Source organism: Anomaloglossus baeobatrachus, chromosome 5 (genome assembly GCF_048569485.1).
Source record: "Anomaloglossus baeobatrachus isolate aAnoBae1 chromosome 5, aAnoBae1.hap1, whole genome shotgun sequence".
In the NCBI taxonomy this organism is placed as follows: Eukaryota; Metazoa; Chordata; class Amphibia; order Anura; family Aromobatidae; genus Anomaloglossus; species Anomaloglossus baeobatrachus.
In genome coordinates this window covers 567179286-567205007 of record NC_134357.1, presented here as the reverse complement: position 1 = coordinate 567205007, position 25722 = coordinate 567179286, and the positions used below count along the sequence as shown (strand labels likewise).

General features: G+C 46.4%; 2 protein-coding genes across 2 annotated transcripts in view; both read left to right on the top strand.

Moving 5' to 3' along the window:
* LOC142312401 (uncharacterized) overlaps nucleotides 1-1502 on the top strand; it is a 40319-nt gene extending 38817 nt beyond the window's left edge. Inside the window, exon 4 of the mRNA XM_075351344.1 lies at nucleotides 186-1502. Within this exon, the coding sequence (XP_075207459.1) occupies nucleotides 186-1336 (1151 nt within the window). The 3' untranslated portion in view covers nucleotides 1337-1502. The remainder of the gene's footprint in view (nucleotides 1-185) is intronic.
* A 14135-nt stretch (nucleotides 1503-15637) lies between these two features.
* The window catches only part of LOC142312370 (uncharacterized), a 29954-nt gene continuing 19869 nt past the window's right edge, over nucleotides 15638-25722 (top strand). The window contains exons 1-3 of the mRNA XM_075351309.1: nucleotides 15638-16376; nucleotides 16460-16557; nucleotides 16752-16842. Of these exons, the coding sequence (XP_075207424.1) occupies nucleotides 16244-16376; nucleotides 16460-16557; nucleotides 16752-16842 (322 nt within the window). The 5' untranslated portion in view covers nucleotides 15638-16243. The remainder of the gene's footprint in view (nucleotides 16377-16459; nucleotides 16558-16751; nucleotides 16843-25722) is intronic.

Below are 25722 nucleotides of genomic sequence, written 5' to 3'. Positions count from 1 at the left end.
AAATAAATCTCACAAAAAAGGTATCCTAAATCAAAGAGGTCACAAAGGAAACAAGGCATTTTCATGTCTAGAATGTGGAAAATGTTTTCAAGAAAAAGCATATCTTGTTAGACATCAGCGGACTCACACAGAAGCAAAGCCGTTTTCATGTGTGGAATGTGGAAAATGTTTTCGAGAGAAATCAGATCTTGTTAGACATCAGCGGATTCACACAGGAGCAAAGCCATTTTCATGTTTGGAATGTGGAAAATGTTTTCGAGAGAAATCAGATCTTGATAGACATCAGCGAATTCACACAGGGGAGAAGCCATATTCATGTTCAGAATGTGGGGCGCTTTTTACTGCCAAATCATCTCTTGTTAAACATCTAAATATTCACACTGGAGTGGACCCATTTTCATGTTCAGAATGTGGAAAATGTTTTAACCAGAAATCAAAACTTGTTAAACATAAGAAAATCCACACAGGGGAGAAGCCATTTTCTTGTAAAGAATGTGGGAAATCTTTTAGAGAGAAATCAAATCTTTTTATACATCAGAGAATCCACACAGGAGCAAAGCCATTTTCATGTTCAGCTTGTGGGAAATGTTTTAGAGAAAAATCATATCTTGTTAAACATCAGCAGATTCACACAGGGGAGAAGCCATTTTCATGTTCAGAATGTGGGATGCTTTTTACCGCCAAATCATCTCTTGTTAAACATCAAATAATTCACACTGGAGATAAGCCATTTTCATGTTCTGAATGCGGAAAGTGTTTTAACCGCAAAGAAAATCTTATTAAACATGAGAAAAGTCACAGAGGGATAAAGCCATTTTCTTGTAAGGAATGTGGGAAATATTTTAGACAGAAATCAAATCTTATCATACATCAGAGACTTCACACAGGGGAGAAGCCATTTTCATGTTCAGAATGTGGGAAACACTTTAACCAGAAATCGTGTCTTGTCTCACATCAGAGAGTTCACACAGGAGAGAAGCCATATTTCTGTTCAGAATGTGGAAAATGTTTTAAGCAAAAATCATGTCTTCTTACACATCAAAGCACTCACACAGAGCTAAAGCCATTTTCATGTTCAGAATGTGGGAAATGTTTTAAGAAGAAATGGAATCTTATTACACATCAGAGACTTCACACAGGAGTGAAGCCGTTTTCATGTTCAGAATGTGGGAAAAATTTTAACCAGAAATCGTGTCTTGTTTCACACCAGAGAGTTCACACGGGGGAGAAGCCGTACTTGTGTACAGAATGTGGAAAATGTTTTAAGCAAAAATCGTGTCTTCTTACACATCAGAAAACACACACAGGGGTAAAGCCATTTTCATGTTCAGAATGAGAAAAATGTTTTAACAAGAAATCATATGTTATTAATGATAAGAAAAATCACACAGGGGAGAAGCCATTTTCTTGTGAAGAATGTGGGAAATGTTTTTTTCTTAAACATCAGAGAATTCACAAGCGATGAAAACGTTTAGGCTCCTTTCACGTTGCGTTTTTCCCTACGTCCACAGGTCCCGTCGGAGCATCCGTCCGAACCGCTCCTCCCCACCCTGCAAAGCGTGTTTCGGACACATGCGCCCGGCAGGGCCATTCACTGTAATAGAGCACACTGCGTTAGCGTGTGCTCTGTTTTGTGCCATATTTGCACATATATACGTTTTCTGCAGACGGACACCCAAACGTAGTGGATTTTGGGTGTCCGTCTGCAGAAAACGTATGTGTGCAAAAATGGCACAAAACGGAGCACATGCTAACGCAGTGTGCTCCATTACAGTGAATGGCCCTGCCGGGCGCATGTGTCCGAAACACGATTTGCAGAGTGGGGGAGTGGTGGTTCGGACGGATGCTCCGACGGGACCTGTGGACGTAGGGAAAAACGCAATGTGAAAGGTGCCTTACATGTCCAGAATGTTTGAATTGTTTTGTACACAAATCACATCTTCTGAAACCTCAAAAGGACACCCACAGGTGGCATTTTTTTTTTATTATTATTTTTAGAAATATGGTTGTAGAGCAGTCAACAAAAGCTTTGAACAGCTGTAATAAAACTTTGGCTTACAACATAATGATTTCTATAAATACCTGAATTCTAAAAATTCTAAATTATGTTTACACCATATAAACAAATATGGCACCTTTAATGATTGGTCTGTTTATAAATTGGCAGATTCATTTTTTTTTTTGCTATGGTGCTAAGAACTTACCAGCAGATAGATGCTAGCTACAGTTGTGCTCAAAAGTTTACATACCCTGGCAGAGTTTTCGCCTTCTTGGCCTTTTTTCAGAGAATATGAATGATAACACACAATCTTTTTTTCCACTCATGGTTAGTGGTTGGGTCAAGTTATTTATTGTCTATTCAAATGATTTTTATTAGATTTTGTAAGTTATTTATTGTCAAACTACTGTGTTTTCTCTTTTTAAGTCATGAGGACAACCAAAAACATCCAAATAACCCTGATCAAAAGTTCACATACCCCAGTTCTTAATACCGTGTATTGCCTCCTCTAACATCAATCACAGCTTGAAGTCTTTTATGGTAGTTGTGGATGGGGCTCTTTATTTTCTCAGAATGGTAAAGCAGCCCATTCTTCTTGGCAGAAAGCCTCCAGTTCCTGTAAATTCCTGGGCTTTCTTGAATGAACTGCACTCTTGAGTTCTCCCCAGAATGGCTTAATGATATTGAGGTCAGTAGACTGAAATGGCCACTCCAGAACCTTCACTTTGTTCTGCTGTAGCCAATGACAGGTTGACTTGGCCTTTTGTTTTTGATCGTAGTCATGTTGGGAACGTCCAAATACATCCCATGCACAGCTTCTGGCTAATGAGTGCAAATTTGCCTCCAGTATTTGCTGATAACGTGCTGCATTCATCTTTCCTTCAACCTTGACCAAGTTTCCTGTGCCTTTTGTAGTTCACACATCCCCACATCATCAGCTATCCACTTCCCTGCTTTACGTTAGGAATGGTGTTCCTATTATTATAGGCCTTGTTAATACCTCTCCAAATGTAACGTTTATGGTGGTGGCCAAACAGTTCGATTTTGGTCTCATCACTCCCAATTACCTTGTTCCAGAAGTTTGGAGGTTTGTCTTTGTGCTGTTTGTATTAGGGTATGTGCGCACGTTGCTTTTTACCTGCTTTTTACCTGCTTTTTTGCTGCTTTTTCTTCTGCGCTGTTTAATGCCAAAATGGATGTGTTCTTCTATTCAAGCAAAGTCTATGGGAATTTGGGTTTCTTGTTCACACTATGTTGTTCAAAATGCTGCCTTTTTGTGGCAGAACTTTGGTCAAAAACTCAGCTTTGCAGTGCAAAACCCAAATGGCAAAAACAATTGACATGTTGCTTCTTTGAAAAGCTGAGTTTTTGACCAAAGTTCTGCCACAAAAAGGCAGCATTTTGAACAACATAGTGTGAACAAGAAACCCAAATTCCCATAGACTTTGCTTGAATAGAAGAACACATCCATTTTGGCATTAAACAGCGCAGAAGAAAAAGCAGCAAAAAAGCAGGTAAAAAGCAACGTGCGCACATACCCTTATAGGCGAGATACTTTGTGGCATTTGCGCAGTAATGGCTTTCTTCTGGCGACTCGACCATGCAGCCCATTTTTCTTCAAGTGCCTCCTTATTGTGCATCTTGAAACAGCCACACCACCAGTTTTCAGTGAGTTCTATATTTCAGCTATTTGTGGGTTTTTCTTTGCATCCCAAACAATTTTCCTTTCAGTTGTGGCCTAAATTTTTGTTGGTCTACCTGATCATGGTTTGGTTTTTACAGAGTCCCTGATTTTCCATTTGTTAATCACATTTGGAACATTGCTGGCTGGCATGATCAATTCCTTGGATATCTTTTTGTATCCCTTTCCTGTTTTATACAGTTCAATAATCTTTTCCCATAGATCTGTTGACAATTCTTTTGTTTTTCCCATGACTCTCCAGAAACGTCAGTGGCTGGATGAAAGATGCAAGAGTCTGGTTGGATCCCAGAAACTCACTCAGCTTTTATGCACATACACTGATTACAAGCAAACAGGTCACAGGTGAGGATGTTACCTTTATTAGCCATTCAAGCCCATTTGTGTCAACTTCTGTGCATGTTATCAGGCCCAAATCACCAGGGTATTTAAACTTTTGATCAGGGTCATTTGAATGTATTTGGTTGTCATTATGATTTAAAAAGAGAAAACAACAAATGGCTTGGTTTGACAACAAATGGCTTCACCCAACCACTAACCATGAGTGGGAAAAATTTTTGTGTTACATTCGTATTCTTTGAAAAAAGGCCAAGAAATCAAATAAGCTATTCTACACTGTGACGATCTGGTCATAGAACACTCCTGCTTCAATGCTTCTGTTATGTTGACAGAACACCTCTCTTCCGCTCTGTTGATGGAAAGTCACTGACCTGAATCCAATAGAAAATTTACGGAAAGAGCTAAAGCTCAGAATTCATTGAAGGAGTTGATGGCACTTTTAGGATGTGAAGAGTGTTTGTGAGAGGAATGGGTCAAAATCATACCTGAGTAATGCAGGTGACTATTATCGCCATACAGGAGGCGTCTTGAAGGTGTCGCACCAACAACGGCTTTAGTACCAAGTATTAAATACATTTCAGTAAACATGTTCAATACTTATTCCATGTGTAATTGCTCATTATTACATATCAATAAATTTATGGACAATTATGGCTTGATTTTTTTGCCGGTGTGCATCACCTTAAGTAACAGAGAAGGCTAATTGAAATAATCAGATTAGAAAAGCATATTTTATGTTCTGTTAAAAACTTATATATTCTAAACTATGTAATATTCTACATTTTCTAGATATTATTGAGAGATGTGTGTCAGTTAATAAAAACTTTGAACCCCTAATTGCTAATGTTCAGTGAATCTGGATTATGTATATTCATCAACAACATTTTTTAGGCTACGGCAAGACGAGCATTTAGCGTCCAATGGGAGAGCATCGGGTGCGTTATGCTAATGACCCCCGACTCCCATTCTGCTGCGAATATAAACCGAGTGAGATTATTCTGTGATGCGATCCTGCGATCAGATCACAGCTCGGAGGAGAGGGAGGGGACTTATCTCATCACCTCCTCCATTTTCAGCTGTTGCGATTAGTGCACTGCACTCCTGTGTAATGCGAGTGCAGTGCAATGTTTCTTATGCCCCCATAGACTTGTATGGGTGCGAGTGAAAATAGATCGTATTCCACCCGCAGTATGCTGAGATTGTTTTCTCAGTCCAAGTAGGGCTGAGAAAAAAATTACATATGGGAACGGCCCCATAGAGTAACATGGCTCCGAGTGGAATTGAATTTTTTATCGCTTTCCACTCGGTCTGTTTGACTCGCCATGTGTCCTAGCCCTTACTCTTTTCCTGAGAGGGTGAAATGGATGGAGGGGAGAGGGAGGAGATGTGCTTTGTTTTTTTCTGTATGTTTGTGAAAATCTAGAAAATTTTGTAAATGGTTAATAAAAGTTGATTAAAGAAAAAAAAGTTGCAGGGGCGTGGCCTTGCCATGGAGGAGACAAGACTCGTGTAAGCACAGGTCCTGGTCCGAGCCAAGAACTAACAGCGAAATAGTGCAGCAAACCAGCCCAAAACCGGCCCATGGGAATCAAGAAGAAACTGGGACCGAAGGCAGCGCTTGTGGGACAGTCTGCAACAGTAACTGAAGGCATAACCCGGTACCTGACAGGTCCCAAGCAAGCAGTCATGGAGGACAGAGCAGTGGACACAGCGACCATCCACCAGCGCATAACTCTGAGGAGTGCTGCGAACCGACAGGCGGCAGAAGTGACACCCAGCACAACTCCACATACCTCTGACCGAGTGACTCCAGAGACGCAGGAAACCCCAGCGGGCGGTGAGTCAGCGTCCACGTGGAAGCAAGATGGCGCTGTGAGTTCAGGAACGGTACAGCAGATGGCGTCATGGTCACCAAGTGAATATGAGTCCCTGTCAGGGGAGATACAGGAGCCAACCGAGCTGTGCAGCGGCAGCATGGGGCAGACAGAGCAGCCACAAGCACTGGCTCTAAATAACAGTGCAGCAGGCACGTGCATGCGAGGCAGGGATCAGTTCACAGGAGATAACCGCTGGGAGCGCGTTCCTGATGGGGTAGGGGGGGAATGGTGGAGCAGCTATCAGAACACACAGCTCCTTCCAGCAAAGTTCCCTCTCACATAGCTCCTTCTAGCAAAGTTCCCTCTCACATCTCAAATTACCTAACACAGAAGCCCACTACGACGTGGGGCAGAGGTCTGCAGGCACAACAATGCTAAACATCAGTACAGCACCGAGAAGTGAGCTCACATCACAGTTCCAAAGCACAGAGGCTGAGACAGACAACAACCGGGGGGCTCAAGGGGGACTCACGCTGGCCATGGATATTCAAAGCCTTGCTGCTCATATTAGGAACATTCCAACCAATCACAATATGGAGCAGTATGTGGAAAGGCTAGAAAAATCCTATAAGGCTGAATTGACAGTGTTGAAAGATGAGGTTCAGCACTGAGGTGAAAGAGTAACAGCAGTCGAGGCAACCACATCCACATTGCCCAAATCACAACACAAAAAGAGGAAATGTCCGATCACTTTTCAACTTCACTACCTGGCAGATATGACAGATGATGCCGAGAACAGAGGAAGAAAAAACAATATAAGAATCAGTGGGCTCCCAGAATCTGTGTCCCCAGGCGAGCTGCATACAACACGTCAAGAAATATTTAACACCTTGCTCGGCTCCCCCAGAGATTCCCATCAGGAGCTGGATAGAGCCTACAGAGCCTTGGGCCCTAAACCTGTGGACCCAAACTACACACGGGATGTAAGCTGTAGAGTCCACAGATACCAAGTGAAAGATTCCATAGTGACACAAGCCCGGGCGGTGGGAGATATTTGCTTCCAGGGATCCCGCTTGCAGATTCTCCCGGATTTGTCGAGATGGACCCTACAGAAAAGAAAAGCCCTGAGGCCCTTACTAGATATCCCAAGAGAGCGTAACATACCCTACACATGGGGCTTCCCCTTTCGTCTGAGAGTACATCGAGAAGGCCGGATGCACATGCTTACTCATCCCAGAGGCCTCCAGGACTTTACAGCAGCATTGAATCTTCCGCAGGTCCAGATAACAGAGTGGCCGTAGCTACCATCAGGACTACAGGAAAATGGTCCAAATCGCCCGCAACCTCAACGGCGCAGAGAACCAAGAAGAAGACCGAGACAGGAGGAAATGGATCAGTAATGATCGAAGTTCTGAGTGGTTGGACTTTAACACAGTTATAACGTAAAAATGTCTTGCTGTATTCAGCGTTGGCCGCGAGTAACCTCAGTGACAGCTCAGCTGATCGCGCTATTGCCTTCATTAGCTGCGTAGAGGTGACAGGAGCGGCGGTGTCTTCTGCAGCTCCGGTCACCTCCATGCAGCAGAGCTGGATGCGATGCTGGAGCATCCTGGATTCCGCCGGACATGGAGGGCTTTTTCGGGCTTATTAAAGTGGTGAACCAGGGTATATGTTTGTGTTTTTTATTTCTAATAAAGGATTTTTTCGGGTGTGTGTGTGTGTGTGTTTATTTACTGTCACTTACAGATTAATCATGGAAGGTATCTCGGGGAGACGCCTGACATGATTAATCTAGGACTTATTGGCAGCTATGGGCTGCCAATAACTCCTTATTACCCCGATTTGCCAACGCACCAGGGCAAATCGGGAAGAGCCGGGTACAGTCCCAGAACTGTCGCATATAATGTATGCGGCAATTCTGGGCGGCTGCTGACTGATATTGTTAGGCTGGGGGGCTCCCCATAACGTGGGGCTCCCCATACTGAGAATACCAGCCTTCAGCCGTATGGCTTTATCTGGCTGGTATTAAAATGGGGGGGGGGGACCGTACGCCAGTTTTTTTTAATTATTTACTTATTTTACTGCACAGTATAGACACGCCCACCGGCTGCTGTGATTGGGTGCAGTGAGACAGCTGTCACTCAGCGTGAGGGGCATGTCGTGACTGCAACCAATCATAGGCGCCGGTGGGTGGGGAAAGCAGGGAATACGAGATTGATTAATGAGCCGGCATTTTCAAAGTAATTGTTGCCGCGTATTCTCTGCACAGCTGTTCCTCGCCGCACTGGTGATCGGGGAGCGGTATGAGCCGGGGGAAGAAAAAAACCGAGCGCCAATGTAAGTATGACTGAGAACAGCAGAAAAAAAGGTAAGTATACTGAATTTAATTTAAAAAAACAAAAAATAAGATCGCTAGTGTAAACACGCACACACACGAAACGTGCTGAACACGGACATACTCCGTGTGCGGTCCGTGCAGGCACGGACCCATAGACTTTAGCGGGTCCGTGCCTGCGTGATGCCGGCCAAAAACGGACATGTTGTCCGTGTAGAAAAGCGCACACACGTACTTATCACACAGACACACGTTCCATGTGATTTTACGTGTGTGTGCCATCTACCATAGAACAACATGGGTCTCCGTGTGTACGTGTCTCTGGTACGTACAAATATGTACCGCACATGTACAAATTAAACGGATGTGTGTTGCGGGTCTATAGCGGAGGAAACTGTGGCCTGTTCTATAGCTAATTCTTTATGATCGTTTGTGCCCTCTTGACTAAGTTGTGTATCTGATTTTTGGTGAAATTTTGTTAGGCTGGCCAAATAAATGGATCTGAAATATTAAAAGTATGACAAAAAAAAAATAGAAGCAAGACAAAATTAGACAAGGAGCACTTGCTGTGTGCATCAATTTATTAGACCGAATAGAGTACACACAGTGAGTTCATTCTCCTACTTCGGTTGTGCTCCAGGCAAAACTCTGATGTTAGCATTCACCAGTCACAAGGTCACTATGGTCCGTAGTTGATCGTCCGCGCGTGCCTTTGTGTGGTTTGCGGCCTCACCGATTATGGGCTCCCCAGCCTGTTACAGACTGTTTCGGCTTGCAGTGGATAAGGGTCTCCCGCTGCGACTGGTTTGACGATCCCATACACGGTGAGTTACCAAGTCTGATCAATCTCCTCCTAACCCCAATGATCCTTCCTCGACGTGGTGCAAACACAGTTGGGATCTCTGCTGCTCCGGCTGCACGCTTCAGGGCGCAGGAAGATCACTCAAACGACTCCACTCAGATGTAACATGAGGGGTGTCTCCATTCTTTTACCAATCATTAATAATGATTTTCAAACTTAAATTCTTCTGTTTGGAATTTATTTTAGTTGAATTTTATACCTGTTTAGACATTTTTTTTTGTTTTGTTTTTTTTTACATTAAAGGGAATCAGTCACCAGGTTTTTCCTACCCCATCTTAGAACAGCATAATATTGGGGTAGAGACCCTGATTCCAGCCATGTAACTGGGTGCTCCAGTTTTGATTGAAAACTATTTTATTGGCAGCAGATCTCCAAGTTCTTTGAATCATGAGCTCTAAGAACCCCTTCCCTCTGGTGGGTGCATGGTTGGACTATCTGGCAGCAGGTTTGATAGTTCTCTATTGATCATTTTTTCTTGATAAAAAAAGCGATTTTATTAAAACTACACTAAGCAGACTAGTAAGTTGCCCCAACATTATACTGCTCTTAAATTAGGCAGCAAATAGCTGTTGAGAGATTCCCTTTTAAAGGGAGAGTCTCGTCTAAAATCACAAGTATTGAAAATTCTCACTTCGCACGCACTGTGCGCTATCAAGATTTGCCAATGTCAGAGCCAGGAATGGCGGTCACGTGATTGTGAGTATGCAATATGCATAGTCCGGGCCAGAATCCGAAAAGATGGGCTTAGCCTCGCTCAACGCAAGTGTGATCAAATAGGCAAACCCAAGAACTAATGGATAGTGAAGGACGAACTGTCTCAGAAATAAGTTCAGTTCTTTTGGTAATTAGGCAATGTACTTTAAGTACCCAATTTACCCATTTACTTTATTGGACCCTCTTGAGTACTTTGTGAAAACTCTTTTTGGAACCAAAAGATGACTGAGGCCTCTGGAGCAAAATTTTCAGTGCAACTTCTTTATGGTGGTCAAATTATACAAATTGAGTTTGAATTTAAAATTGAAGTGCCAATATACACTGCTTAAAAAAATAAAGGGAACACTAAAATACCATTTTTTTAACCAGCTTGGGTTACAAAGTGGTATTTTAGTGTTATTTAGTGGTATTTTGGGTCATTGTCCTTTTTGGAAGACCCATTTCAGCCAAAGCTTTAAGTTCCTGGCTGATGTCTTCAGATGTTGCCTCAGTATTGCCACATATTCTTCTTTCCTCATGATGCCATCTATTTTGTGAAGTGCACCAGTCCCTCCGCCCCTGTGTTTCACGTTGACATGGTGATCTTAGGCTTCAAAGCTTTACCCTTTTTCTTCTAAATATAACGATGGTCATTATGGCCAAACAGTTCAATTTTAATTTCCTCAGATCACAGGACGTTTCCAAATATTAAGGTCTGTGTTCCTGTGTGCATTTGCAAACATTAATCTGGCTCTTTTATGTTCTTTTGGACTAATGGCTTCCTGGCAGAGTGGCCTTTCACCCATGTTGATACAGTACTCATTTCACTATGGATAATGACACAATCTTACCAGCTTCCACCAGCAGCTTTTATTCTTGGGTTGATACACACATGTCTGACCAATGCACGTTCATCTCTGGTACACAGAACCCATCTCCTTCCTGAGCGGTATGATGGCTGGACATTCCCATCTTGTTTGTACTTGCATATAATTGTTTGGACAGATGAACGTGGCACCTTCAGATATCTGGAAATTGTACCCAAGGATGAATCAGACATGTGCATTTCCACAATTCTCTTCCTGAGGTCCTGGTTGATTTGTTTTGACTTTCACATGATGCTACACAAAGAAGCAGTGTGTTTCAGGTGTGCATTAAATACATCCACAGGTGTGTCTCTAATTAACTCAGATGTTGCCAATAAAGAGAAGCTTCCAAAGACATGACATCATCATATGGCTGTTGCATAATGTTTTTTTAAAGGCATAGTATTCTTAAGGCCCGGTTACATGCAACGACGTATCTAACGATATATCGCCGGGGTCACGGATTCCGTGACGCACATCCGGCATCGTTAGCGACGTCGTTGCGTGTGACTGCAAGGAACGACCTCTAACGATGGAAAATACTCACCTTATCGTCCATCGTTGACACGTCGTTCCTTTTCAAAAAATCGTTGATTGTTGAGCACGCAGGTTGTTTGTCGTTCCCGAGGCAGCACACATCGCTACGTGTGACACCACGGGAACGACGAACTGCAGCTGACCTGCGGCCGCCGGCAATGCGTAAGGAAGGAGGTGGGCGGGATGTTACGTCATCTCCGGCCCTACGCTGTGACGCCGCACGAACCTCCCCCTTAGAAAGGAGGCGGTTTGCCGGACACAGCAAGTCAGCGACGTCGCTAGGCAGGTAAGTCCGTGTGACGGCTCCTAACAATATTGTGCGCCATGGGCATCGATTTGCCCGTGACGCACAAACGACGGGGGCTGGTGCTTTCATCAGCGATATCGCTGCATGTAACACCCCCTTAAGATGTTCTCCGGAGGGATTTCCTCCTAGACCTGGATTAAAGCATCAATCAACTCCTGGACAGTATGGGTGCAACGTGGAATTGGTAGATAGAACAAGACATAATGTCCCAGATGTGCTTGATTTGATTCAGGTCTGGGGAATGGGCAGGCCAGTCCATAGCCTCAATGCCTTCATCATGCAGGAACTGCTGATACACTTGAGCCACATGAGTTCTAGAATTTTCATGCATCAGAAGGAACCCAGGACCTACTACACCTGCATATGATCTCACAATAGGTCTGAGGATCTCATCCGGTATCTACTGGCAGTCAGGGTACCTTGCTCTGGCACATGGTGGATCGTGCAAGCCTCCAAAGAAATGCTTCCCTACACCATTACTGTCTCACTGCCAAACCGGTCATGCTGGAGGATGTTGCAGGCAACAGAACATTTTCCACAGTGTATCCAGACTCTGTCATACGTGCTCAGTGTGAACATGCTCTCATCCGTGAAGAGCACAAGATGCCAACATGGAATCTGAAAATCTTATTCTCTGGCAAATGCCAATCGCCCTGCATGATGTTGGGCTGTAAGCCCAAAACTCACTTGTGGATGTTGGGCCCTCATACCACCCTGATGGAGTCTGTTTCTGACAGTTTGAGCAGACCCATGGATATTAGTGGCCTGCTGGAGGTCATTTTGCAGGGCTCTGGCACTTCTCCTCCTGTTCCTTCTTGCACAAAGGAGGAGGTAGTGGTCCTGCTGGATTGTTGTCCTCCTATGGCCCCCTCCATTTCTTCTGGTGTACTGGCTACCTCCTGGTATCTGCTCCATGCTCTGGACACTGTGTTGATAGACACAGCTAACCTTCTGGCCACAGATTTCATTAATGTGCCATCCTGGATGAGCTGCACTATCTGAGCTACTTCTGTGGGCTGTAGACACCACCTCATGCCACCTCCAGGGGTGAGAGCGATGACAAAATGCAAAAGTGATCAAAACAACAGCCAAAAAGGATGAGAATGGAGAAATGGTCTGTGGTCACCACCTGCAGAACCGCTCCTTTATAGGGGTTGTCTTGCTAATTGACGATCATTTATACCTGTTGTCTGTTACATGTGCACAACAGAAGGAGACACTGATCCTCATTCAGTGTTGCTTCATAACTGGACAGGATGATTACACAGAAGTGATTGACTTGGAGTTACATTGTGTTGTTTAAGTGTTCTCTTTATTTTTTTTGAGCACTGCAGAAATCAAGTGAAGATATGGATTGAATGAAAGCACACAGATACGTCACTACTGTAAGGAACAAGATAGGTGTGAGGGTGATTGCAGCGCTCACCTGAAGGTGTTGTGTAAGGACACAACACCTGTAGAAGCCTGATGTGCCATAGCGGCAGTCCTGTGGCTGGAGGATAGTAGTGTCCAGATAGCCGTTTGGCAAAATGGAGATCACAATGTGCGGGATGCGCTCACGGAAAGGATGAGAGATTCGGAGAGTAAAAGCAAGGTTTTGCCAATATACAAGTCAACTCTCTGGATATGGCGGAGAGAAAAAAACTACAAATTTACTCCAGCCTAGTCTGTGGCAAAGCTGTGGTCTAATCTTCTAAACCTTCCAAATTACAGATGTTAGGTCCTGCCACATCCAGCACATAAAAAGCTAACCAGCACCTCCAAATTGAATAAGGCAAATGAGAACAGGTGAAAACTGTCACGACTATTCAATATTACCAAGAAATCTGTACTCTGATATGCAAACATTGAATATATGAAATTGTAAGGGCTATAGAAAATATGTTAAAACATTAAAACTATTTAATATGTTCAATGTTTGTATATCATACCATATCAGAGTGCAGCTGTATTTTCTTGGTTATATTGAATAGTCATGACAGCTTGAACCTGTTCACACCCGCCTTATTCTGTTTGGAGGTGCTGGTAAGTTTTTTAATATTTGTAGTACACTCGTTTCTGACTGAGCACTCCTCCCATCAGCTTAAGGCACCTTTAATTAAAGAGGTTGTCCACTACTTTTACATTAATGGCTTATCCTTAGCATAAGCCATTAATGTCTGACCGGCCAGTGTCCGACACCCAGCAACCCTGACAATCAGCTGTGCTCGGCATTGGCGGCACGCGCCTGGAAATGCTCCTTTCCAGAGCTGCGCCATTTTCTGATTGCAGCAGCGGCCAAGTACTGAACAGGCGAATATGCAGTACCCAGCCTCAGCCACTATCAGTTGACGGGGCAGGTCCGGACCTGAGCAATTCTAGCTGCCTGCGGCCACCGTTGCCAACTAGAGCAGCTGATGGGCAGGGGTGCTAGCCGATCAGACATTCATAACCTATCATAAGGATAGGCCATTAATGTAAAAGTAGTGGACAACCCTTTTAATGTTGAATCTAGCCTACCCTTACAATTGTAGGCTTTCAGCGTTCCTTTGTGGTTAAAAAAATAAATAAAAATTATAAAATGTGATTATAAAGATGTTTTTCATATTTTTCTTTACATTTTCCCGCAATATCAACATGAAAAAGGGTTGGGGTGTGTGGTGAAGCTAGTGTGGTGTGGTTACCTGAGAGCTGCAGGTTTTGTACACAGGCTGCGAGTCTTCGGGGTACTTTGCACGCTGTGACATCGCTACTGCGATATCGTCGGGGTCAAATCGAAAGTGACGCACATCCGGCGCCGGTAACTACGTCGCAACATGTAAAGCCTAGATGCGCCGATAAACGATCGCAAAAGCGTCGAAAATCGGTGATTTGTGTAGCGTCGGTCATTTTGATAATGTCGCACCAATAGGAGATACGATGTTGTTCCTCGTTCCTGCGGCAGCACACATCGCTGTGTGTGGAGCTGCAGGAGCAAGGAACATCTCCTTACCTGCCTCCACCGGCTATGCGGAAGGAAGGAAGTGGGCGGGATGTTTATGTCCCGCTCATCTCCGCCCCTCCGCTTCTATTGGCCACCTGCCGTGTGGCGTCGCTGTGACGCTGCACGACCCGCCCCCTTAGGAAGGAGGCGGGTCGCCGGCCAGAGCGACGTCGCAGGACAGGTAAGCGCGTGTGAAGCTGCCGTAGCGATAATGTTCACTACGGCAGCTATCACAAGTTATCGCATGTGCGACGGGGCGGGTGCTATCGCGCTCGGCATCGCTAGCCGATGCTAGCGATGTCGCAACATACAAAGTACCCCTTTGTCTGTAAGAATCAAAAACACACTCCGGGTTGCTTTAAAACAATTCAACTTTACTCCAACAATGTTCTCCAAATGGAAAGGCACACATTCTTTACAGGCATGATTATACAGTTCAACACGGCTCTTCCTATAACAGCTATATACAAAGTCCCACCGGCTCTCGAGAGTATACAGATCTATCACTCCGGGTCCTTTGGCAAGTAACTTCTCCCCTAAGGATAGGCTACCCTGAGTTTACCATCTGAAGACCCCAGAACTGGCAATGTCAGAATAAGGCACTGATCTCCCACACTACTTCAGTCTGCCTGCTGACCTTGGAGGCGCTGCGGATATATTTCCCGGAGACCGCTCTGTAATAACCTTCTATATCCCCCCTCAGCTATGGGCTGGGCTTCCTTCATTAACCCTTGCAGTCCTGCCACTGTACCTTCTAGCTGAACACTATGCTAGCATTTGGGAGTCCAGTGCCATCTGGTGGTAGCCGGCAGGACTACAACACAACCCACCTACATCTTTCTATAATACACCATAATACAATAAACAGACAAAATGCACATATTCAATACAACAGCCGGTGTCTTCTGGGGAGTCTGCAGGGCACAGGTCACCCTGCTACAGAGTTGCTCTTGTCTCATAATCTTTCTGACACAACTGATTCTCCCTCCTTTTTTCCTCATGTTTCTAGATCCTTCCACTTCATGTCTGACTACCGAGGGTTGATGGGAAATGTAGTTCCCTGCACTGAAAATACACAAGAGATAAATGACCTTTCCTTGCACTGAATGTTTTTGACAGGACTCTGGTCACAATCGATTAGCTGGTTTATCAGGTTCCTACTGCTATATATATACTCCTCCCCTGATCACATGACTGTGACATCATCACAGGTCCTGGAAGCACAGAGCAGCCATATATCTAGTGTGCGGCTCTGCAGGAGGAGGTGTGTGGAGATTCCCCATTACTGGGCTCAGGCTCCATACACATTAGATGCTGGGGAGAACAATCGCTCTATAGAAGAGAATTCTCCTGATTGCCCCGTGAAGGATGGATATGGACAGGGACAAGATGGCGGAGAGGATATTACACCTCACCCTAGAGATCCTCTTCCGGCTTACTGGAGAGGTGAGAGATTCTGATGACGTCACATTACACCATTCTTATCTATGGGAATAACAGATGGACAGAACTGGAGAGGTGAGGACTCTGGAAATGTCTGGAGTGAGATTTCTTACTGTGTCTCTCCATAACCAGGATTACACAGTAGTGAAGAAGACCTCTAGTGAGCGCTGTCAGGCCCCTGTGTCTGAGGGATGGGGAAGACCCCTGAGCCCAATCACGGGACCTCCACCTCACCCCCCGATACATGAGGACATCAATGACCAGAAGATCCTAGAACTCACCTACAAGATGATTGAGCTGCTGACTGGAGAGGTGACACTGCTGGGAATGCTGGGACATTATACAGTAACGCTATGAAGGGATCGGGGGTGACGGTATCATTGTATGTGTCAGGTTCCTATAAGGTGTCAGGACGTCACCGTCTATTTCTCCATGGAGGAGTGGGAGTATTTAGAAGGACACAAAGATCTGTACAAGGACGTCATGATGGAGGTTCCCCAGCCCCTCACATCACCAGGTAATAGACAGGACTAAATACACACGGCCTATAATTATCTGTATGTAAGGAATGAATTCAGTCCCTGTATGTGTCTCCTCCAGGTCTATCCAGTAAGAGGACAACACCAGAGAGATGTCCCCGTCCTCTTCTCCCACAGGTCTGTAAACAAGAAGACCCCGATGTTCCTCAGGATCATCAGGTAGATGGAGAGAAGGTGCCATGAAATCTCCCTATGATGTGTAGACGGCTGTGAAGGTCTTGTGCTCAGTCTTGTTTTATCCTCCAGTATTATATGTGTTATACTTGTGTAATGAGAGCGGTGGAGATGGCAGGATTAGAGCTGATCATAGATGGGACTTCATCTGTCTGTGACTTTTACAATATTTGTTTCAGGGGGAAGATCTGCCCCATATTAATACTACAGAGACATATGTGAGGGGTGATGAGCGGAGTAAAGAGGAGATTCCTACAGATAACCGCCCAGGTGAGTAGTGACCACTAAATGCAGAGAAGTCACAGATTCTTCTCAGTCTCTGGCTGTGGCTACTTTATCAGTGGTGTAGTCCGGCCATATTCCAATCGTATGATCACCATTTTGTGTACCAGAAATAAAGAAGGACTTATGTAATAAGATTATAAGTCCACGCTTTCAGTTTGTGAGTGATTTAAATGTAATAGTCAATGCTCTGTTCTGATTCTCCTGGATCTCTCTGCTGCATTTGACATTGTAGTACCAGCTCCTCCTCACTATACTATATTTTGTTATCAGATATAGATATATATAATGATATATATGTTTTGTACCATATTTTTCATTTTATAAGATGCACCCCAAATTTACAGATTAAAAAAAAAAATGGGGTCCGTCTTATACTCCGGTTTTGTCTTACCGGAGGAGGGCACTGGCGGTGGTGGAGCGGGGTCACAGGAGTCAGAGGCTGTGTTAGCAGTGGCAGCGGGGCACTGGTGTCAGCGTCGGGGCAGCGGCAGTGGCTGGTCAGTGACAGCGGCGGGTGAGTGGTGGAGCAGGCTGGTGCGGTGAGTGTCCCAGTCTGTCCGCAGTCCCGGTTCAAATGATGGTGGCCAGACCGGCTCGTGCGCAGAGTCCCAAGTCCAGAGACTCCAGAAAAGTGGAGTCTCTGGACTTGGGACGCCTGAGTATTAATTGCCTCTTTCCCTGATGAACCCTGGTGTACTGGAAACTAGGGAGAAACGTGTTGGGACGTTTTTTGGATATGAAAATTCAGATAAGTAATCTTACCTTTGGTGATAGGTGTGTCAGTGTGGACAGGGTCACTGTAGGGTTGGCCTAGGGCTTCCCGACGGTGAATGGGGGCGCCCAAAACAGTTATGGTGTCACACCCTCCATTGCTAGGTAGGGATTTCTAGGGCTCATTAGGGTCACAGGAAATGACAATCATAGGGGTCCCTGTTAGTTTTGGTTACTACCTGTTACCAGATACTTAATACTTGTGGAAGGGTTAAACAGCATGCGGAGTCTGTGACTCCCGAAAGAAGAAAGGTGTTAAAAAAAAAAAGAACAAGAAATACACAACAAGGAAATATATCCTAGGGCAGTGATGGCGAACCTATGGCACGCATGCCAGACTGGGCATGCAGAGCCCTTTGTGCTGGCACGCGCACTGTCGCCACACTGAGCCACTTTGTACTGTCGGTGTAATCGCGCCAGCAGTTCAAAGTGGTGTTTAGCAGAGGAGACATTTCTCCTCGCTCGGACACGCCTCCTCTCCTGGGCTGCAGGCCTGTTGCCTAGGAGACGGAGGAGCGTCAGTAGGCGGCGCCGGCGTCTTGTGGCTGCGCGGGAACTGAAGTGACTGAGGACGCAGCAGCGGAGGAGTGGGGGCTAGAAGGTGAGTTTTTCTTATTTTTAAGCTGTGTGCGCGGCTGTGCCAAGGTGTGGGGGACAGAGCCAGCACGGGGCATATACAAAGAGAGCACGGGGCAAACATGGAGAGCACGGGGCATACAGAGCACGGGGCAAACATGGAGAGCACGGGGCATACAGAGCACGGGGAAAATATGGCTGAAAGGATGGGGGAAACGTGCAAAGAGGGAGAGAAACATGCAAAGATGGGGTAAACATGGCTGCAAGGATGGGGGTAAACATGGCTGCAAGGATGGGGGGTAAACATGGCTGCAAGGATGGGGGGTAAACATGGCTGCAAGGATGGGGGGGTAAACATGACTGCAAGGATGGGGGGTAAACATGACTGCAAGGATGGGGGTAAACATGCCAGGATGGGGTACATTTAGCAGGAAGGGGGATATATTTACCAGGAGGAGGGGATACATTTACCAGAATGGGGGGAAACATGCCAGGATGGGGGTACATGAACATGCCAGGATGAGGAAAAATGCCAGGATGGAGTACATTTACCAGGAAAGGAGACGTTTACCAGGATAAGGGAACGTGCCTGGATGAGGTACATTTACCAGGATGGGGTCATTTAACAGCATGGGGGAATATGCTGGGATGGTGTACATTTACCAGAGTGGAGGACATTTACCAGGAATGGGGTACATTTACCAGGATGGGGCCATGATGTGGACAAATATACCAGAATGTAGGAAATAGATATCAGGATGGGGGACATGTTTACCAGGAAGGGGGACAGAACTACACAATGAAAGGGGTGGGAGCAACTCGTACGTCTTTATGGGATTTCAAGATGTTCAGACTTTGAAATGTAGATGTGGATTACAGGGTGAAATATGATTGCATTCCAGGCTAAAATCTCTGTCTAATATGCTGCAATTTTTTCCAGAAAGATCAATCCAACTGCTGTGTCTGGAAAGGGCAGGGACTTAGCTTCAATGTGTGGTAAGCATGCATGAGCGTGATGCCCCCTGCTGAGGAGAAGAGAAGACGGCAAAGGTAAGGTTAAAATCAACTATTTACATATTAGGATTGGTTGGCACTTCGGGAAAAATAATGGGTTTAGGGCTACAGTTTGGGCACTCGGCCTGTAAAAGGTTCGCCATGCCTGTCTTAGGGCAACAATAACTCTAAATTCGAAATGCACTGTGGTGTGTTCCAAACTGCGCACACCACCAGAAGTGCTATGGACTTCATTCTTTTCTGAGATTGGGAAAGTGGTTGATTACACAAGCATATTAGAGAAAATCAACCTGCACCACATGAAACGTAGGGAATATCAATCAGGACAACATCTGTATACCCCAACTATCCCCTCCCAATTTGTCTAAACCCCCACCAAACCACAGGATACATCCCCAGATGGCGATAGAGATGATGTGAACAAGCATCCTCTGGCATGGCAGGCCCCACATGACATGACATAACCCATTCCTGGCCCGTCCCCCACTAACCCCCCCACTTCTTCTCCTCCCAAATTCATTAATTATCCTGGTATCCTCTCACAAACAGCTCGGATAAGAGTCCATCCATTTACTACATCACCATTCACAAGTTATCACTGGGTTGCTTCACCTATTACGACCTGTTGACCTCTGGGATTTCGGTGACATTGTTCGGTTGTCCCCCTCTCGGTCTCCTCTTCTCTCTGCAGTTTTTGCCGTTTGCAGTATTTTTTCAATGTCTCTTTCGGCATCCTTTGCCGAGTTGTAGACAATATTGACACCATCTTTTTGGAAAATCCTTAGTAATGCTGGGTACTGAAGTGTGAAGCTCTTCCTAGCTTGATGCAGAGACACATATTTTGCTGAAAGCTCTTCTTCGCTTGGCCACATCTGCAGAATAATCCTCGAACAGAAGACGTTTCATTCCTTTTATGATCAATGGTTGGGTTCTCTTTCTGTAGGCCCTTATTATGTCAAACTTGTCGTTGTAGTCCAAAAATTTCATGATCACTTGGAGTGGTCATGTCTGATCACCAGATTTTTGGGCATGGGAGCGCAGGTCTGGACCCACCCTGTGAGCCCTTTCGACTCTACAGCCTCTATTAATTCCGAGAGGCTCCGGGAGATCTTTCACATAAGTGTCGCGGGCGGAGGAGGGGACGCTGCGCTCACCCACTGCTCGGGTCCAGCTGCTGCTGCTCGGTGGTGGCTCGAGCGGTGGGCCGGATCCCGGGGACTCGAGCGGCGTTCCTCGCCCGTGAGTGAAAAGGGGATTGGTTTTGGGGATTGATTGTCCGTGACGCCACCCACGGTTGTGGTGATATTGGTGACACCACCACTGCTCTGGACGGGGAACCCGGGAGGGATGACAGGGGGCAGCTTGGATGTTGTTTTCTCCCCTCCGTGGGTAGGGGGATTGGTTGTCCCGGGGCCCGGATGAGGGAGGTAGGGATGTTTGGCAGGCGGGCTACGGGGCCTGGTGAGGTGCAGGGTCGCGGGGGCAGCGCTGTGCCGCACGGCACGGTGGTACTCACTCAGCCAGTAACGAATACACAGTCTCCGGTAAAACAAACGGCTGGATGGACGTGTCCCACAGACGGCTGCAGTGTTTCTCCTCCCGGCAGGTTGATGGTGACTGCCTTTCCCTGCACCTGTGTAGTGTGTACGGTTCCAATGGGTTCCCACTGGTAACCCGCTCCCCAGCTTGGATGGGTGCTGAAGGAGCCCCTTTTGCCCGCAGGCTCTGGCCCTGGGAACTGTAGCCTTGGCGGTGGCTGTATTTCCCTTTCACGGTTTGAGCTGTCGCCTTGTATCGGGACTTGACTGCTGGGGAAACCCAGGAGGTTACCTTCGCTAACGGATTTGACAAATTCAACGGCGACTCCTAGCCTTGTCGGGGTCCGTAAGCCCTGCCGGATGGTGCTGGCTTTTCTTTGTTCACTGGTCCGGTACCGCTGGGCCACCGCCCGTCCACAGTCCTTACGGCTCAATCCAATCGGCCTCTCCTGCAGACAGTCACCACCGTCTGCCAACCTTGCAGTACCGTCCGGGCCACACACCCGGACCGCTTTCTGTCTGCTCCACTACCACTTCACCTCCTTCCACTTCAACTATCAAAATCAACTCCCTCTTCCTTTTCCCGGCTCCAGGACTCTGAACTCCTCTGTGGGTGGGGCCAACCGCCTGGCCCACCCCCTGGTGTGGACATCAGCCCCTGGAGGAAGGCGGAAGGCAACAAGGATTTTGTGTTTTGGCTTTGGTGTGCCTAACCGGGGTGTGGGGTGTGTTGGTGTTGTTCTGTGACGACCTGGCTTGTCCAGGGCGCCACATAAGCGTTGAAGTTCGGCTACGGGAACCGCTTCAGATAGCCCCACCATTCTCAGGTTGCTCCACCTGGACCTATTCTCGAGATCTTCAACCTTGTCCGCTAAGCCTTTTTGTTTCTGCGACCGTTTCCTCTAACTGTGAGGACAGTTGCTTGTTATCTTCTTCCAGGGATGACACTCTCTGTTCCAACTCCTCTATCTGTCCTTTATGTTTGTTTAATTGCCCCTGAAAGTTATGGAGGGCATTCTGGATAGCTTTCTCTATGGTTTCTGGATCTCTGGCATGATATTAGCTGCAACCTATGTTGCCATTGTTTTAAAGTCTACCGTTTGCATGTGCCTGTCAACTTCTTTGCTGCTGTCATTAGAGTGTTTGGCAGATTCACTCATAAAGGCATTGTGTAGCGGTTGAGATATATCAACAGGGACTTGTTCTTCCAGGGGGCTTGGTGCCACTTCTTCCTCCCCTTCGCTGCTGGCCCTGTCTCTTACGCGAAAGTAGTCAATTTTTTGTGCACTACGTAGGAGGTACCGCTCCATAAAACACAGGTCTGTAAGTTGCAAAAGCACCATCTTTTTAACGAGGGGAGACAATACATTGTAGTGTGAGGGTCTTAGTATATGAGTCTTACTGTCAGCTCCTTCTGTAGCCAGCAATTTCCAAGATGCAGTTCTCTATGATGGCCACTAGAGGGAGGCAGTGTCCTGCAGATGGCTCTGTCTGAGATGCACTATTGTTTCACCCACTAGATGTCTCACTTTCTGCTTCCCGGGGTTCCAGCAGTCGGGCAAGCTGAGTTTTCAAAGAAAAAAAAAAATGGACGTTTCACGCCCAGAAAGCTCTCTCCTGCCTGTGTCAGTGCTCACCATGCAGCTTTCTCTGCCCTCCAGACCTCCAGCCGTACTCAGGACTCTCTCTTCAGCACAGGTGAGGGCACTACTTAGCATAGTCTAGGGGGGCAGAGGGACACCAGCGGGGACCTCAACCAGCAGTTCAGTGATCCGTGCTACCCGAGGTGGGTGAGGGGGGGGGGGGGGGAGCGTGGACCACCCTGACCTACCCTGATCCAGTCTCTGTCCCTGGCCTCAGCTCTTAATGGCAGGCTCCAGCCCAGCACTGCTGTGTTCTGTCTTTCTCACTGTAATCTGGCCAGAGCAAGGGATATCAGCGGCGGTCTCCACAGCAGGAGTCATGGATCAGGGGATCCTCCGGCCTCTACCCCAGTGCGTCTGTCAGACCCTCAATCTGTCTCACACAGCTTTTTCTTAGGAAGTCTCTTGCAGAGGTAGCTATCCCCAAGCCGCTGTGGCTTTGTGGTGTCGGATGGGCACAGATCTGTCTCTGATTCTTAGTATGATCTCTTGCAGGTGCAGGAGCGCCTCACCACACCTCCTACATCCTCAGCGCCGGAACAGGAAGTCCATCTTTGATATTTTCGTGTGACTGTCACTGGCCCCTGACCTATTATGGTACCTCGTTCAATTTTAATATAAATGTGTGTCCTCTTTGGGCCTTTTTAACTTATCTATTAAAAGTTAATTTTTAACAGGGGTTTTCTTTTGAAGTTTTTCTCCCAATTTTTTGAGAGGAAAAGTGCGTCTTATAATCCAAAAAATACAGTATACTACTCCTATTGAACAAACTAGAAGCAGATATGTGTTCCTGCACCATATCTATGCTGATGACACCCAATTATACATATGTTCTCCCGTAAGCACCCCCACCTTCAATAAAATACCAAGGATTGTCTCATCTCAAACTTATGTCCTTTCTCTATCTGAAACTGAATCTCTCCAAACTAAGGGGTGCTTCACACACAGCGAGCTCGCTGCCGAGATCGCTGCTGAGTCACGCTTTTTGTGACGCAGCAGTGACCTCATTAGTGATCTCGCTGTGTGTGACACTGAGCAGCGATCTGGCCCCTGCTGCGAGATCGCTGCTCGTTACACACAGCCCTGGTTCGTTTTCTTCAAAGGCGCTCTCCCGCTGTGACACACAGATCGCTGTGTGTGACAGCGAGAGAGCGACAAATGAAGCGAGCAGGGAGCAGGAGCCGGCGTCTGGCAGCTGCGGTAAGCTGTATCCAAGATAAACATCGGGTAACCAAGGTGGTTACCCGATATTTACCTTAGTTACCAGCCTCCGCAGCTCTCACGCTGCCTGTGCTGCCGGCTCCGGCTCTCTGCACATGTAGCTGCATTACACATCGGGTTAATTAACCCGATGTGTACTGTAGCTAGGAGAGCAAGGAGCCAGCGCTCAGTGTGCGCGGCTCCCTGCTCCCTGCACACACAGCTAAGCTGTGTGCGCTGGTAACTAATGTAAACATCGGGTAACCATACCCGATGTTTACCTTAGTTACCAGTCTCCGCAGCTTCCAGACGGCGGCTCCGTGCAAGCGCAGCGTCGCTTGCACGTCGCTGCTGGCTGGGGGCTGTTCACTGGTCGCTGGTGAAATCTGCCTGTTTGACAGCTCACCAGCGACCATGTAGCGATGCAGCAGCGATCCTGACCAGGTCAGATCGCTGGTCGGATCGCTGCTGCATCGCTAAGTGTGAAGGTACCCTAAACTTCTCTTGTTTCGTCCTTCTACTAAATTACCTATACACTGTTATGAACCAGAGCTGACCGCCTTCACGGGTCAGACTCCGGGTGCCGTCAGTTGCTTCTGCCTCCTTGCCTGAGATGCCCCCTGCAATTGTTACATCACCTAGGCGCCGGTCTCAATGTCTGGTTAACCCTCGTGACAATCTGCTGGCTGCTCGGTTGCAGAGCCTAAGTCCAAAAGTCGGACTACTGATGTCACGTCCTCACCGGAGTCTTCTCTTGTGACTTCTGCTTTAGTCACCAGGCACCGCCGTATTCCCGCCATGGACTGTGCCTGTGATAGGAGAGGAGTCTGTGCCAGTGGCTCTGGTGGGCGCAGGTTCCACTCATCCACTAAGGCCTTGTGCGCACACTGCGTTTTTACCCGCGGTTTTACCCATGTTTTGCTACAGAAATTTCTTGAGAAATATTTGTAACCTTTCTGCAGACATTTCCCAGCAAAACTTATGGGAAAAAAAAATAGCTGTGCGCACACTGCGTTTTTTTTTTTTTTTCTCGAACATTCTTTCTGCAGAATTTCTTGAGAAAATGTGCATGTCACTTCTTTTCCGCAGGTACCTGCGGTATTTCACTCCATTCACTGTAATGTAATCGAGAAATACCGCGGGTATACCGCAGGTAGCAAATGATGTGTGGTATACCCTCCTTATAGCCGCGGTTTACCTGCGGTAATGTTCATAACTACCCTGCATTTTGCAGGGAAGTGATATCATTATGACAGGAATAGGATGCCGTGCAGAGCGTAAACACACATATATCAGACACAGACATATAGTAAACACACATCGCACTCACACACAGACAGGCATATAGAATACACATAGAAATCAAACATACTTATAAAAAAAAAAAAGTGGGCTCCGCTGTATATTTTTACGGTCCAGCCGAGGTAAACACATAGCGGCGGCCCAGTATTCTCAGGCTGGGGAGGGAGAGGGTCAGGGTTAATTGCCCCCCTCCCCCTCCCGTTGCCGAGAATATCAGCCTGCAGCTGCCCCGGGACTGTCGAATCCATTATGCGGTAGTCCCGGAGTGTCCCCGGCTCTTCCAGATTGCCGTGATGCGGTGGCAATCCAGGCAATAAGGAGTTAAATGGCAGCGGATCGCTGCCATTTAAGTCCAGGCTTAATCATGGCAGCGTCTATGAGGCAGCTTTCATGATTAACTCGTAAGTAAAGTGAATAAGCACACACCGAAAAATCCTTTATTTTAACCCCTTCAGCCCCCAGCTTATTTTGACTTTACTGACCTCGCCATTTTGCGCAATTCTGACCAGTGTCCCTTTTATGAGGTTATAACTCTGGAACGCTTCAACGGATCCTGGCGATTCTGACATTTTTTTTTTTGTGACATATTGTACTTCATGAAAGTGGTAGATTTAGGCCGATATTTTTTGCGTTCATTTTTGAAAATTGCGCAATTTTCAAAATTTGAAATTTTATGCCCGTAAATCTGAGAAATATGTCACACAAAATAGTTACTAAATAAAATTTCCCACGTGTCTACTTTACACCAGCGCAATTTTCAAAACATTTTTTTTTGTTAGTAAGTTAGAAGGGGTCAAAGTTCATCAGCAATTTCTCATTTT